We start from the raw sequence: 15,940 nt of genomic DNA on the forward strand, positions 1-15,940 counted from the left end.
GCAGGAAGTTTTATCATCTCCATTTAGTATCAGCCATCGATGCCAGAAAAACGTTTAACAAAAGCGAATCTAAAAATCCAGTTTGTCGGTAGCTGAAATTGGCTGTAAACGCTTTTCTCTAACTGACCAATCAGAGGACAGAAAATTTTGACGAAGAGGTGGGCCCTTTACTTGGCCCAGCTGGGCAAATCCTAAATCTAATTGGCTGAAGGAAATGTTCTTCCCTAATATTGTTGAGGTAAAAACAGCCAACGCTGCTAATTTTGAAGGCCCTGGGCAGATTTGATTGACATAGCAACACAAAGAAGCTGAAATATGATTGGACAAAAAAATATAGCAACCACATAATTGTAATGGAAGCATGACAGCCAAGAAAAATGCTACAAAAATTAAGAGAATGGATTGTTTGGAATAAATGAACACAGTTGGATAGAAGAAAATTAAAGTGTAGGTTGTGAATGCAGGTTAGTGTTTCTTATTGATTTTAGGCCAGCATTGAAAGCCTTCACAGCCTGCCACTGCTGGACTCTGAAACAGCAGTAAGTCCTCATTCGAGGATGTTGGTTCACCTGCGTCTGATAGACCGCAAAAACAGTTTTGAAGATGATTTTGAATTTTACACGTGGAACAGAACTAACTTGTACATCTGACGGCATCACTAATGAATGAAGCCAAGGTTGAAGCTTATCACTGTTGCTGACACGCTCCAGATGCACAGCAGGCTGTCAGTAAAGGTTGCCTTGACAGCGCTACTCGTTCTCTGATGGAGAACACAAACACCACAGAAGGGTTTTACAATGATGCCCAGCAGACAGATGGGTCATTCAAGTGGCCTCTTGATTTCCAGGGAAGCCTGGGCAAAATCAGACGTGGAAGATTAAGCCCAGTTTCCATTGGTCTAAGTTTAATAAGGGTTGTCGAAAGTGTTTACACCCTTTTTAGTAAAGATCCAACCAAGAATAAAGAGAGAAATTAAAAGTTTTGACAACCTTAAAGGTATAGTGGAGGATGTTCTTTTTCTGGGTGGATCATCAAAATAAGTTGTCCATTATTCTGTAAATTATCATTGAAAATCTTTTTTGGAAAGTAAGCTTATATGAGCGATGCAAACATCAACTTTTAAAAAGAGTGTGCAGGAGGAGAAATGGACTTGTGCACGCTCTCACACACGTTTAATAGGCGTTTCCTCTCAGGAGCAAGTACAGGATTGTTAATGTGTGTTTTATTTTTTTTAAATGGATAGGGGGATTTTGTCAAAAAATGGCAAAAGTCCTCCACTATACCTTTAATGTACATACAGTGTTGACCTTTATTCTCACTTATCAAATTTTTTATTGTTTTGTACATACCTGCTTGAGTACTAGAGTCCGATGAGCGAAGTTTGGCAAATAATGATCTTGTGCAAAGATAGCATTAAAAACACCTAGGAATTCACAGTGTTATAGGGTTAGCAGCAAAACATTGTGGAAAGAGAAGGCTGAAACCAGTCAGCAAGAATCTCCTTAATCCTCCAGATGGCTGGATTAAGTAGGCTTGTAATTTGTAACTCTTAAAAAGAAAACCTCTAAACTTGGCTTAAAAATCCATTAACCCTTTAACTGAAAACGTTAGCTTTTTATCAAATTCAACTTTTACTATAGTTCCTGGTATGGCCTGTAAGCATAGAAACAACACAGCACATCACACAGTGTAATGATGGGTTTTAAAGATCTCACCCACATGCAGAAATCCACTCAGAGAGCCAGGGGAAAAGTTAACAGGTTATTGAGAGGTTGACAAAAACAGACAGAGAGATTGTATGCATGGGTTAACGCAGTGGGACTTCAGCGGTCTGGTAAACCGGACCTGGAAAGTTAGAGAGGTGCTTGGTTTCCCTTGGGTCCAGTTTGTGGGGGTTTTATCCAAAGATGAATGAACTCGTTGGAGGGCAGACAGGCAGACTTGCGTTGGGTCCAGAGGAGCAATGGAACGGACTGTCACCGGGTTTTCCTGAAGTGGGCTTCAACAGATCTGGTGAAGGTTTCCCCTTGCTCATTGTGACTTGAATGATTCATTCCAATGGAGGAGAAGGACCAGGCTTATCCAGTGGATCAGGAGGGCATCACAATACTGGTAAATACTCTGGCATCGAGGTGGTGACAGTTCGCAGCTCAAGTACTCCTCTGGTAATGACCCAACATGTCGTAGGTGTGCAGGGAGGCCCAACGAGAACAGGGCACCGCCTGGTGGTGGGGAGAGGAAAAAACACAGAAAAACAACCCACACATACTGTAACCCTAACACACAGAGGATGCAGTACCAACAGTGAAGCACGGTGGAATCAGCATCATGCTCTGGTGTTCCTTTTCTCTTGTGGAAAAGCCGGAAGATATAAATATTTCTACAATACCTGCAAGCTTTAATCCCAAACTCTCAGAGGTCTGCTAAAAAATGAAGGTGAAGAGGCTTTAGCCTCTCTGTGAGGCCAAACAGTTAAATCAAGAGAGGACCAAGAGGGGAATAAAGTTCTGGACAGGCCTGGCAAAGGTCTAAAGGTCTAAATGTGAAAGAAAATTGTTGGCTTTGCCTCCTGAGGAGGATTTAGGCAAAGATATGTCCTTAAAATCTGATAGATTTTGGAAAATCCCTGCTAGGTAGCGTGGCCACATATGACAACGTCTGGACTATTACTCACAGATTTATTTGTTTTTTTATTTTAATTGTAAATTATGAATCTCACATAACCGATAAAAAGTTTTAAAAGTTGTTTATCTATGAATCTTTACATTTTAGATTCACTCTGCTCTTCAGACCTTTTGACAAAATGTTTTATTAAAGATGTTTTTGGAGTGGTTGAGAGGGTAGCTAACCACTACCTCCACTATAGTGGCCCTCCAACCTTTTAAGACAAATCATGTGGGTGATTTGATGACCGTTCATTATTTGAGCACCACTATGTCGGCTATCAGAGATTCATATCACGAATGCCGCTGCTAATCTCTCAGACATAGACTTCCAGGCCTGTCTGTCTCAACCTCTGCAGGACAATTTCTGAGTGAGGAATGATAATGATTTTGACCCTGCAGTCGGGTTAGCCTAGAGTAGCAACCAGTACCATGGAGCCGTGCCAAAAACCGTTTGGAGCCACATATTTTCCTTCCACGCTCTGATAGATTGTCGCACTAACCTACCTTTAAATATTGGAGCAGATTAAGTCACTATAACACATTTAAAAAACTACACAGTGGCATCCTGGACAAAACAGATTTACAAAGGGGGGGGGGGGGATCTGGAAAGAGCCTTTACTAACCGAAATATTTCAGTTTTTCTCTTGAAACACTTTCAAACACTAATCTTAGTATTTGAAGAAAGTGAAAAGCAGAAAGGATAATAAAATTGATCAAATCTAACTGTTTTTTTTTGTTTTTTATTATAAATATACACTTCTTTACACATATACATACATATAGTTACAAATCATACACATATATATACACACATATACAACCACACATATACATACACACATACACATTTATCCATGGGGGGTACAGAGTTTGCCATAATACACAAGTTAGAGAGGTCACTTATCAAGACAGTAACAGGTGGCTATTTTGTACGTTTTTGTAAATACATTTTCAGTGTGGGCCAAGGTCCAGGCAATCTGGAATCTGGTTGATTATCTAGGATTATGGTGGCTTGTTAAATAGCAACCAATTCCAAAAAGTCTTTGTTCCAATTCTGCACATCAAAACAATTATAGTTCCTTTCCTTCCAGTTCAGCAATATTATACGTTTGGCTGCTAAAAAGCCCAGTGATACGATATAGGCCACATTCTTTGATGTAGAGTCTTCAGTCTTTATTCCAAGTAGACAATCCAGGGGGCAAAGTGATATTTCCATATCTAGTGAGACAATGTGTCAGTTTTATTCCTCCAGAATGTCTGGACAGGAGGGCACTTCCAAAGCATATGCAGCAGTGTGCCTTCTGACCCACAGCCATGCCAGCACAATTTCCACCTTTCTTTGTCCATTTTATTTAGAATATAAGGTGTAATATATGCTCGGTTTGTTATTTTGAGCTGTATGATTTTATACTTAACACATTTGGACATTATTGTGCTTTTTTGCAGTGCTGCATTCCAATGTGAGTCAGAAATCTAACTGGTTTTTAAAGTGATATTGAACTGATATTACTGTAGTTCCTAAATACCATGTATATAATATAAAGGAAATGTTTTTTTTGCTCAATACATTTTCATTAAAAAGCTAGTTGCTACCATGTATAGCATTGGAATGAATGTATACAGGACAGAACTGTTTATAGCAGTAGTCTTCAATGTAAATATATGACAATATTAAGGAACTAGCACATGGGCTGAAAAATAATTCAACATTTATATATATCTATCCTGCGATGGACTGGCGACCTGTCCAGGGTCATGCTGATCCCGAACGGAAAATGGATGGATGGATGGACATATTATATCATCATTTTATTCAATTGCAGTAATATAACATTTCCAGTATTTTTAGAATAGATTACAGTCTATGATTGCAGCGTTTGTCCCTGTTTTGAGATATTGCTTTATAAAGGAAATATTTCTAAAATATCACATTGGAGTAGATTTATAATATTGGTACAATACCAATCATAAGTTTGTACAGGATTCTGTTGTGGGCATTCTTGGCAGCCTTTCTGAGGCTTTTATTTTGTTTATTGGAATTATAACGTATTGACTTATTGTGATATAGGTTTTCATCATGTCACCTCATGATTTGTACATATAGTTCTAATTTTGCTGGCACCCAAATACTCTATTATATAACACACAAAGGGAAAGACGTGTTAATACAGACAGGTAGATGTGTGTCGTTTTTTATTTCCAAATGCCTAAACTTGCTGTTTTATACAGCCAAAGCAGTAAATGATCTGGGATTAGGGATTATAAAGATACTACCTAAGCTGCATGAACTACAGTGAATGAGGTTTAACTGGAACTCTGTGCTGTGATTAGATGATGATGCGATTTAGATGGTCTGGAAAATATGCACATATTTCTAAATAAACAAAAGGTTTATCAGTATAGCTTAATTAATATATGTAGGTACGTCAGCCAACACTTATTGAGTTCTTTATCTCTGTTTAACTATAAATCCTATAGAAAACATGTGAAAGACTTCAAAAGAATATAAAGACGGTGCAAACAGAAAGATCCCTCTGCTCCATGTTTCTAAAATTATGTAGAAGACGATGAGCCTAAGGCTGGTTATAGGAAGATGCTAATGCAGGGAAGGAGATAAGAAATTTTTAACAAGGTATCATAAAAAAAAAATATATATATATAAGGAATTTAAAACAAAGGTATTGAGTCCTCCCCCTGGAAGAGGGGAAGAACAGGTTAACAATCAGTTTGTTGCTATAAAGATTGAAGGCGTTCACCCTGAAAAACTATCGTGTCTCGACCCAAATACTCCAGCCAGCAACTGATTAACATTCCAATACAACCTCAATCTTCCATACAGTGCATGGATGTCCTCGTATGTAGGGTTGTGAATGGGAAACTTTTTAAACAAATACTGACTGAGCACTTAGTACAAGTGTTTGATCAATGTGCTCGCCTCATATTACCACAGTTCTGAAGCCTGATTGGCTCCATCAGATGAACGACCTCTTCACAGCTGAAACCCATTTCACCTGCAGCTTTTATTGATGCACGCATCATAATAAAACATGTGCGGATTGGAGAGAGATGAAACACGCTCAGGGAGATAAATGTCAAGATGGTGCAGTATAACAGCCTTTGTTCTGTATCATTAACGGGTGTTTTCTTCTGTTTCTCTCTGCAGAGAAACTCTATAACTCTAACGGACGGGACTTGAGGAGGGCTCTGTTCTCTTTGAAGCAAATTTTCCAGGTAACGCACACAAAAAATGCAGTTACTCTCAGTTTGTCACTGCTTTAAATGAGTGGTTGTTATAGACAGATGATGGGGATCAGATGAGGTATCTCCCTATGTTTGTCTTGTTGCTTCTCTGTTAGTTCTTAGAGCTGCAAACTCAGTGAGTCACTTAAACTAAATGCCACTTTGTTTTACCATTTGTGAGACAATCTATATTTTAAGAAAGTGCTTTCATCTCCACGAGTGGTTAAGTTCAACCTGTCTGAATTTGTAGAAAAAAGCTTTAAATCTAAGTAAAATAAACAACACTACCAAACAAACAAGGTAAAACAGCAGATTTGTTGGCAGGTTGGTGAGCAATTATAACAATATTTATCTTGCACACTACTGCCATCACGTGGTGGGATAAGGAATTGCCAAATCCATATAATATATCCAAATAAAATGAGCCTTTGCTTGTTTTTGTTTGCACATAACCTGTGAAACCTTTTATAAATAAATGCTGTGTGTTTCTTCCCCCCTCTGCTTTAGGATGACAAAGATCTGGTTCATGAGTTTGTGATGGCGGAAGGGCTGACATGTCTAATTAAAGTGGGAGCAGAGGCCGACCAGAACTACCAGAATTACATATTAAGAGGTAAATTTTTTGCTGTTTTCATGACAAAACAAAAAGCCAAAAGGAAAACACTATATATTTTTAACATCCGGAAACATATGTGGTTTTCGAAGCATTTTCAAAGGCAAAAAAACTTGTTTTATTTTAAATTCCTTTTTCTTGAACAGTAAATTGGTAATACTTCTGATTAAAAGGTGCTGAAAACCTACAAATAAATAATCTTATAGTGTTAGCTTGAATTTACACTGAAAATACGGATGTTGCCGTTTCCTAGTCATGAATATTGGAGATCTTTGCATATTTTTAATGGCTGCTCCACCTCATTGTGTCAGGAGAGACCTGTATCCAGATGTAGTCTTACTGTCTCGCTTAATGTTTTAGTTCTTTTGATAAAAAAAAATGTAGATCTTGGTGCATGTGAGTTAGTAGCCATACTTTAAATATTTACAACCTCTTGCTTTACCTTCAATGGTAAAATCTGTTTTTTTTTCTCTTCTGTTTTAAGCAGATGAGGCTTAGATTTTTGGTCAATAACAGTTATGTGGTTAATGAATGTTATCAAAATAACTTTTGATAACAAAATTATAATTTCATTTATCATTGTATCATTTAGTGCCAATGCTACTGCAGTTGTAGAAGAATTTAGTTGACACATTTTTACCCGGGGATGTCAACAAATGTGAAAGGCGCAGCTTTTATCTTATAGTTTGTAAGGTCTGCATTTAAAATCAAAGCACTAAGCAAACCTTTAAAATGTGTTTTAGTGTTACATAAAGCATTATGCCAACGGTTTTCATATTTTTGCGCATAGCAAGTGTAAAAATTTTAAATGGAAAATCTCTTTTTGTACAATTCTTTTAAAATCCCTAAACAAGTGGGAGAACTCTAAAGTTAAATTAGAAAATCATTGTTAAAAGTAATAGAATTAGCCTTAAATATGCTGATGTAAACCTGAAGAAAAAAATTTGATGATACAAATAAGGTGCTTAGTGATTATAGTTTGCATCCTTTCTTCTCACTTTAACAAACATGGCATTTTTGTGTATCTGTGGGGTCTCTAATCCTACATATATCAGATTACCTATAGAAAATTAACAGACATCATTATTACACCATTAACAAAGCATTTATAAGCCACTTTAATTATTGGAATAGCAAATATTAAATGTAAGACTTATTTGTTTTTGAATAGACAAAAGCATATATTTTTATTAAATGGCAAGAGCAGAGACAGCCCTGCAATGAGCTGCTGAGCGACATCAGGGTGGAAAAAATAATAGAATAGAGTAGAATTGAATAGATATTGCCATTGATGCAAATACAGGTTACAATGATCCCATCAGAATAATGTGACGGTTAAAAATACATTGAAGAATGGAAATATAGTATGTCTTCGTAAATTTTTTTCTCTCTCTCTTTCTATGGACTATTGTTTTCTTTTTATTTAAAAACAGTTTTTCTCGGCCTGATATCAAGTTTTTTGGTAACTGCACAGTGAATCTGTGAGTTTTTTTACTCTGCTGTTTTTGTCTCGAGTACCTCTAACCCTCTCCAGGCAGATGTTGCAGATTTGCAACAGCTAAATGCTACTAAGCTAATTACTCCACATCCATATTTTAGGAGCTTTTGTTACTCAGAAGTACAACAGAAGGACTTAGTTGTGCATTTGCAACAAACAGTTTCTCTCCAGCTCACCAGATAGCACTGCTGACTCACTTTCAACATGGCTGAGTCCTTGGTGTCAGTGAAACAGACTTTCTAAGCACCAATTTTATATAAGTATCATTACCAATTTCCATTATTTTGAAACCAATACTACATAAGATGAATCATGAATGTGTATGGATATGACACATGCCAATTAGTAGATTTTATCTCCTCTGGGTTTTTCACCAGAGGCATCTAGATTTCAATGTTGTGGATTCACAACGTGTGCCCAAACAGGTACTACATGCTTTATCTACTAGTTTGCCTATATTTTGAGCAACAGTTCAACAGAAACGGCCTTCTTAAGAGGTTTTGAGTTGTAGGTGGAGAAAAAGTTTGAAAAAAAGTTGTCTCTAATTTTGCGAGACAAATTTTTTTTCGAATTTTGTTTTGTTAATTTTTTGTTTGTGACATTCAAATACAGTTAACGTTCATATCAGATTCAGTCTTCAGTGTTAATTTACCACTCCGGGCCACTGTTACAAATCTGCAACATCCCAGAATTCATTGCATGTGTAGGTCTTTCTCAAAAAAAAAAGTCTGAATTGTAAATTACTACCCCATATGATAATTTTCTCCAAATATCAGATTTTTCCTGCAACTACAACTTAATTTGAGCCTGAGAGGGGCATGCTTTCAATTGGTTCTTTAATAAGCTACATATCATCACTGTTGGAAGTAAAATGATATTTCTATTCTATTCTAAATGACTTATTTAAAGTTAGAGTTATGTAGTAGGACATTAATGGGAATTTTATAATTATTTTATAACATACTGTGTGATGTTTTATCAGCGGTGATAAAACAAGAACTCCCCCTGTAAACTAATGAGGAAGTGAAGCAGCAGGAACAAGAGCCTTTATACAGTAACCTATAAAATACTTGTATTTTTTTTCAAATGAACTGGAAACCACCTTTTATCATTGGAAAATCAGCTCTCAATCAGCTCTGACAGGATAAATTAAGGAAATACAAATTTCAAAGAAGTAATCACTAAAGAAAAAAATATATACAGAATACAAACAATGAATTATATAGTTTTGACGTTTCAGTATCATTTTGTTCACATAAAAAGAGAAATACTAATACAATAATAACATAGTAATTGTAATCTGACTCTCATGTATAAATACTTGTGCAAATACAACAAAATATTGTTTGTATTTTATCATTCTTTCAAGAACTTAGCAACAATAGTGAATCAATTAAAAATGTCAATATGCAAATTAAACTGAATCACTGTTTCACAATAATGATTAACGAAATCCTGATTTGCATGTCTATTTTCTACAGGGAACAATGATATTCTTGGACCTCATGGTCAAAGGTTGATTTTCTTAATCAGAATGCCATATGGCCGGATAGCACTTTCCACGATGCATTTCTCTTCTTCACAGGATGCTCCTTTAGGAACAGGAATGAGCCAGTAGTCCTTCTTTGAGCGCTTCACTAATGCATCTGGGTTTATGCGATTTTGGAGGATCACTTTGTAGTTTTTTCCTGTTGTCTTTGATCTGAAGGTCTTGGAGTATTCCTCTCTTTCGGCAACATGTACATCAGGCGTTGAGTAGATTCCTCTCCCATATGACTCTCCCTTGCCCACTTTGTAGTGACTTCTGATGATCCCTTTGGCCCCGTCTAAAGACGTTCCATGATAGGAAACGGGCCACTCCCCAGACACGGAGTGACTCCTCCATCCATCACTGCCCAGCCACGCATCTCCGTCCAGATATTTACCCCGGACTTTCAAGGCCATACGGTACCAGCCTTTTGGCCGTGTGTATAGCTCACCCCCTCTGATACAGACGGACGAGTCAGAAAGTTTGGTAAAGTCGTAGTCATACTGCGGGTCAAAAAATTCCTCCTCGTCAATGAAAAATTCTTTGACATAAGGGCTGTGCTGGAAGAAGATGGAGTTTGTTAAAAAATTCTCAACTGGTAAAAAAAGGGATTTCTTTTTTCGAAGTTTCTTTTCATCGAATGGTTTAACAATCTGTCCCAGAAATAAAGACAGAACTTCAAGTTTCAGATCAAGGTCCAAATACATGTTTGGAGAGCGGCTTGTTCTCCTGTTCAGGATGTGTGAGCTTCTCTGCCTTGGTGCTTTTATACTCAGGAGTAAAGAGAGATAAGACATGTGCCGTCCAGTTTCTGTTTGCTTATTCAAGCAGTAAAAGCTATTTTATTGTACAGTACTTTGGAATAATAAAAAAAACTCCTTACCAACTTCTTTCATTTTGGCAGTTTTTTTTCATTATTTTGCAAATCAGCAAAATGATTCTATTTTCAGAAAAAAACATTAACTCTACTTTCAAATTATGATTATATCCTTTCAGTGAGAGTACTACCCCGATAAACCTGGCCCTATGTGAAAAAGCAATTTTCACCTATGATAATTGAAGGGAACCACCCATAGCGAAAGCAATTGCCATTAAATATCTTGTAATTATTTGACAGTAAGTTATAAGTAGGATATCTAGCACACATCACTTTGCTTAATGATTTAAATTTAATTGTATTTTTGAGTTGTTTAAAGATGGACTTGCAGGTGTGATTCGGATCATTGTTGTGCGGGGTAATCCAAGTCGGTTAAAGGTCGTATACTTCGGCGACCAGACGTCCCCTAATTCCGGGTACAGTCCCCGTTTTGGACCACCTGTGCCCGGCTAAAGCTGTCCCGGGAAATGTCCCCGATTTTACCGTTTTACGAAAGAGGGGGAAAACGTTGTCTGTATACTGTTATTATGGTAGAGAGAGCAGAGCGCACTGTTTTAAAACAGATAAGGAATTTTTTTTGTCACAACGGGTCGCAGCTGCCCTGTGTTATGTTGAGCGTTTTAATCGGTTCATTTGATTTGGATTGGTCTGATCATTGTGATAAATGTTTGGTTCGTGCCTTATTTAATAAAAAAATAAGGCTTTGATGTGTTTTGTTTTACCAGAGGACCGGAAAATGCAACATAAACCAAGCTAATCAACAAAAAGTAAGACAGACCATTGGCTGCAGCTGGCATGAGTAAATCGACTCAGATAAAATTAAACAGAATGATTGCAAACTCCTTGTAAGACGCCAGGGATTAGCAAGATTTCGCCTAAAGATGTTCTTTAGGCAAACTGATCGGTAGCCTTTAGTTTAGATCTTCAGATAGTTATTTTAAGTAAAGTTATAATTTGTTTGGCTGTTTAATGGTTGTGATTTATGAGAATAGACTTCCAGACTTAGGTCTACCTTTCTACCACTCAGTTTGGATATATGAAAGTTCCTCATTATAATACATAAGAGGCAGTGAAAGGAAAACGGAATAAGACAAGATCTGCATGATCTGAGAATGATGGAGGAAGAGAAAACGCTTAATGTTCAGTTTTTTTCTTGTAGCTCCAAATATTGTGGTGATTAGCCTTTTTAGTATTTAATCGAGTGAGATAATAATTATAATAATGATAATCACCATCATCATAATAATCATAATATGTAAAATGAGATTAAATGAGTTTGGAAGGAATTTTAAATATATAATTTCCCTGTTTTAAATTTTAGTTTTAGTGTAGGATTGATAGACGAAGAGAGGAAGAAATTAGAAGACTGAAGGAGATTGAATGAGAATAGAGGAAAATAGGAACGCTGGTAGAAATAACAGTTGAAAAGAAGCAGGAAAAATCTATTTAGAAGAGTAAAACAGAGAGCAGGTAGATGTCAGCTAGAAAGAAAATATGCAGAGCAAAGCAGACAGAGAAGAATGAAAGACCAGATGGCACTAAGAAACACTATTGATTGATTAATTGTATCAATCTTAGAAAATAGAGGAAGCACATTCCTGGATTTACACTTTATTTTTGTTTTTTAAATATTAATAAATATGCAAAAATTGATGAAAGCATTACAGTCCCTGTTTCCTATTTTAATTTTGATAATATGTATTTATTTTTGTCTACAAGCTATAAATGTCCCCAGATTGGATTTCAGAAATCTGGTCACCTTATCATATATTAATGGACAGATTTCAGGTTTCTCTGCTGAATGGCAGTAGGTCGACATTCCAAAGCAGTATAGCCATCCATTCCCGTCCCTTGTTAGTTTCACACCAGTTGTAGCTTCATGCATACCTACATAATTGTGCTTTTATTTAGGAAGTGCATCGAATTTATTTTTATATTTCCAAACTATGTGGTGATCTATCACAATACATTTTTTTAGTTAAGAATAAGAGTAGTTAACTCTATTCACTTAAATAAAACCAGGATTTCAAACTGCTTTATGTAATTACTCAGATTATACTGGTCTGATATTTTACATAAAGAAAAAAATAAATAACTGTATTAGTCAACTATTAATGCAACTGCATTATACTATTACATACATAAAGTTATAAGATTATAATTTTGTGTTTCCCAGAAGGATTGTTAAGTTTTATTGTTTGCTTTCTGTAAGATGTCGCTTTACCTCACTGGGATTATCGCTTCTGAGAAATCTGAGAAATGTTTATCTATGGCTTTTTATAACTTGGATTATCTGTGTCTGATAGTAAAAATTTATGATCAGATGAAACTAAGGTCGAAAAAAAACACCAAAAGCAGTTTAAACCTGTTTTTTTAAAGGACTTAAGTGTTGTAAAAAAAAAAAGAAGTAAAATATAATTTAATGATAGACTAAAAATAATTCATTACCATGAGGGGTATCAATGTTCACATTGTCATAGAATTGCTTCATTGTAAAAAAATTTATCTGTTGACATTCACATGCGTCACTCGTGGGGAATGATGGGATTTTCCTCTTCCCACTTCAACTATTTATTGCAATGTTTTATTTTATTTTCGCTTTAACAAACAGCTAACAAAGTTTTGACGTTAAAAAACCTAAGAAGCAAAGTAACAGCTAATGCTATAATTTATGTTTAGCTTTCTGACTATTTGTGATCATAAGTAAAGATCTTGGAAAATTGTCCCAAGGAGTAAATCAGGTGCCTCTCATTTCTTTAATTTACTTATTTACAGGTACCGCCATTTAGGTTTTCTTTTGGTTTTAGTTTTGCAGGGTTGTATTTTTTTTAGATATATCGCTTTTACAGTAATTCAAACACTATTTTCTAACCTTTTCTGATGTTTATTTGAACACGTAGAGGCAAAACAAGTGTAATAAACAGAACGTTTATTAAGACAGGTAGCTACAGGGTCAGTGTTTATTTTAAGCACTTGAAAGAGGGAATATATGTATATAAACCTAAGTTGGTTTGAATTATTTGGTGCTACTTAGATTCTTTATAACAAGTGCATAATAGCTTTTTTTATTTCTGGCTCATCCTCATACAGCCGTGTAGACTGAGGTTAAAGTTCATTGCTGGTTGACTGGTAAGCACTTTGTTAAGAAGGAAATAGTTGTTCTGGGACTGGAGATAAAATAAAGGACTTCTGTTTATTGCTGTCACTACAGTTTAAAATATTGTTTAGTTAAACTTTAATTCATGAACACGTTTACATATTGGTGCAACATGTGGTTTAAAGAGGTTAACAGCAGACATGAAAAACATGAATCTGATCAAATAAAAAACAACAATGTAACAAATTTAGAGGGTGTGTTACTAGGTATATGCAATAAACTAAGAGTATAACATTTATAAATATTTAGATATGACTAAAGAAATATAGCAAATAGATATAGTAGACACAAATAGTTAGCAAATCTAGGTATGTTACAGATTAATGTTAAGTCTTTATTAGATTGAAGGAATTTGACAAGTTTTCTTAGTTACAAAAGCCAGACAGTCACCAAACAGTTGGATTTAAGGTGACATAGGCAGGCTTTTCAGCATTAAAACATTTATTCCCATTAAGGATTGTCTCAAAAAATAAAATATCCTAAATTTTTTTGCTGAATGATTTGTGATCAAATCTAAAGTAAAAACCAGTTACAATGTAATGGCAAATAGCTAACATTGTCGTGATTTACCTAAAGCTCGGACCCACATGCAGAGAAACCAAACAGAGAGACACAGATGAAAAGTTTAACAGATTTTATTGAAGAGATTCAGCTCGGTGCAGTGTTGCTCTGAACTCTGCTTTGCCGGAACTGGAGGGTGATGGGAAGGCAGACTATTAGTTCAGGCTCAGTGGGAAATTTCATTCGTTGATTTGAAGAAGATGATCTGGTTGATGACTCATGTTTCCAGAGAAGTAAAGGATCTTTGACTGCAATCTGTGTATTGTTTTCCAGAGTTTATCTGATTCGGTGGAGGGCGGAACAGGGTTTACCCAGAACTCGGACGGTCTAGGTGAACGGAGACGCTGATTGCCACTCAGATTTCCTGCTGTACTTGAACGGGTCATAGTGAAGATGATTCCCTTGCTCAGAGAGTAATTTCAACATCCTCTCAAGGAGACTGGATCCAAACCTCCTGTTTGAATCCCTGGCTCAGTTGAGACTCAGTTGATCCCTCCTGGGAGTGGAGGTCCGAAAAGACCCAGTTTGCAGGATGAATTCCTGCCGAGAGGCAAAGACAAAAAACAAAGTTAAAACTCGGGTAGATAAGAACTGAGGCTTACTCATCGAAAACTCAGCTTGGCTAGAGTACCTAAAACTGGCAAACACTCTGGCGTCGAGGTAGTGGCAATCAGCAGCTTAAGAGCACTCCGTTAATGAGGTAACCATCAGCAGGTGTGTGAGGAGGCGGACCGGAACCAGGCGCCTCCTGTTGGAGGAAGGGAGACACACACAAAAACAAACACACAGACAGGAGCCCTGACAAACATATAGTTTGCATTAATTGAAAAGCTAACTAAAAAGATGTTGTCAAAAATCAGACAGATTATAAATATTTATTTATGTAGCATCTATTGAAAGGGGAAAAACTGGGTTAAAAAAAGTGTAAGATTAAACTGTGTTTTGTCAGAAGCAATGTTAGTTTTTGGTTTCCATTGTTTGTTGCCTCAGACTGTGTATCCTTTTTATCCTTTGGCAGCTCTGGGGCAGATCATGCTGTACGTGGACGGGATGAACGGTGTCATCAGCCATCCGGAGACGATCCAGTGGCTCTACGCTCTGGTTGGCTCAAAGGTACGGCACGAAAAGAGAAAGTGGAAAAAAGGGCTGCATGCTGTCATTATCTTTGAACAACCGCCCATTGTTTGGGAAAGCGTATTTTTAGCAGCTGTGCAAAAAATATAAAAACACAAACAAACAAATCTGTGAGAGGAGCCTGTGCCCTCAGCTGACGTGGTTCATGTTTTTTTCTTTTGTTGATTATATAGAGAGTCTGATTACAGATAATAAAATATATGCAGTGAACTGAACGAACATGCGGTATGGAGTAATAAAAAGACCCTGTAAAGAATCTGTTTCACCATAACAACTACTTTCCTAACCATAACTTTAACCATATCATTAAAATAAACCTTGCAATAGCTTATCTTTAGACTATCTTTCCATTCTGAAATGCATTACGGAGCTTTCTTATTCCTGAGAAGGTAAATCGCTGCAACTTGTATTTGTGTACAAGCTTATGTCTTCCCAAAGTAGCAATGCATAAAAAAACATAAATAAATAAACAAGCAGCAAAAGGAAGTCTGTTTTCTTTGTTTTCAATTCATAAACATATCTTAAAGGCAGAAACCAAACTGAATATAAAAAAGTCGGCTTCAGAATTCAGTTAAATGCATTTCTAACTTTCAAAAGGAAGGAAGAGGAGTCATCTTCCACTGTATCACCATAGATGGTTTTTGGTTTTCAATTCTGGGTTAATTT

At 36.3% G+C, this 15,940-nt stretch overlaps 1 protein-coding gene across 5 annotated transcripts in view; it reads left to right on the forward strand.

The window, feature by feature from the left end:
- LOC107092613 (FH1/FH2 domain-containing protein 3-like) overlaps positions 1–15,940 on the forward strand; it is a 93,816-nt gene that overhangs the window by 42,455 nt on the left and 35,421 nt on the right. For all 5 annotated transcript variants that reach the window (XM_015387188.1, XM_015387184.1, XM_015387185.1 and 2 more), the window contains exons 4-6: positions 5,830–5,897; positions 6,414–6,519; positions 15,159–15,253. In XM_015387188.1, the coding sequence (XP_015242674.1) occupies positions 5,830–5,897; positions 6,414–6,519; positions 15,159–15,253 (269 nt within the window). The remainder of the gene's footprint in view (positions 1–5,829; positions 5,898–6,413; positions 6,520–15,158; positions 15,254–15,940) is intronic.

This window comes from Cyprinodon variegatus, unplaced genomic scaffold, assembly GCF_000732505.1.
Source record: "Cyprinodon variegatus isolate N-32 unplaced genomic scaffold, C_variegatus-1.0 Scaffold387, whole genome shotgun sequence".
In the NCBI taxonomy this organism is placed as follows: domain Eukaryota; kingdom Metazoa; phylum Chordata; class Actinopteri; order Cyprinodontiformes; family Cyprinodontidae; genus Cyprinodon; species Cyprinodon variegatus.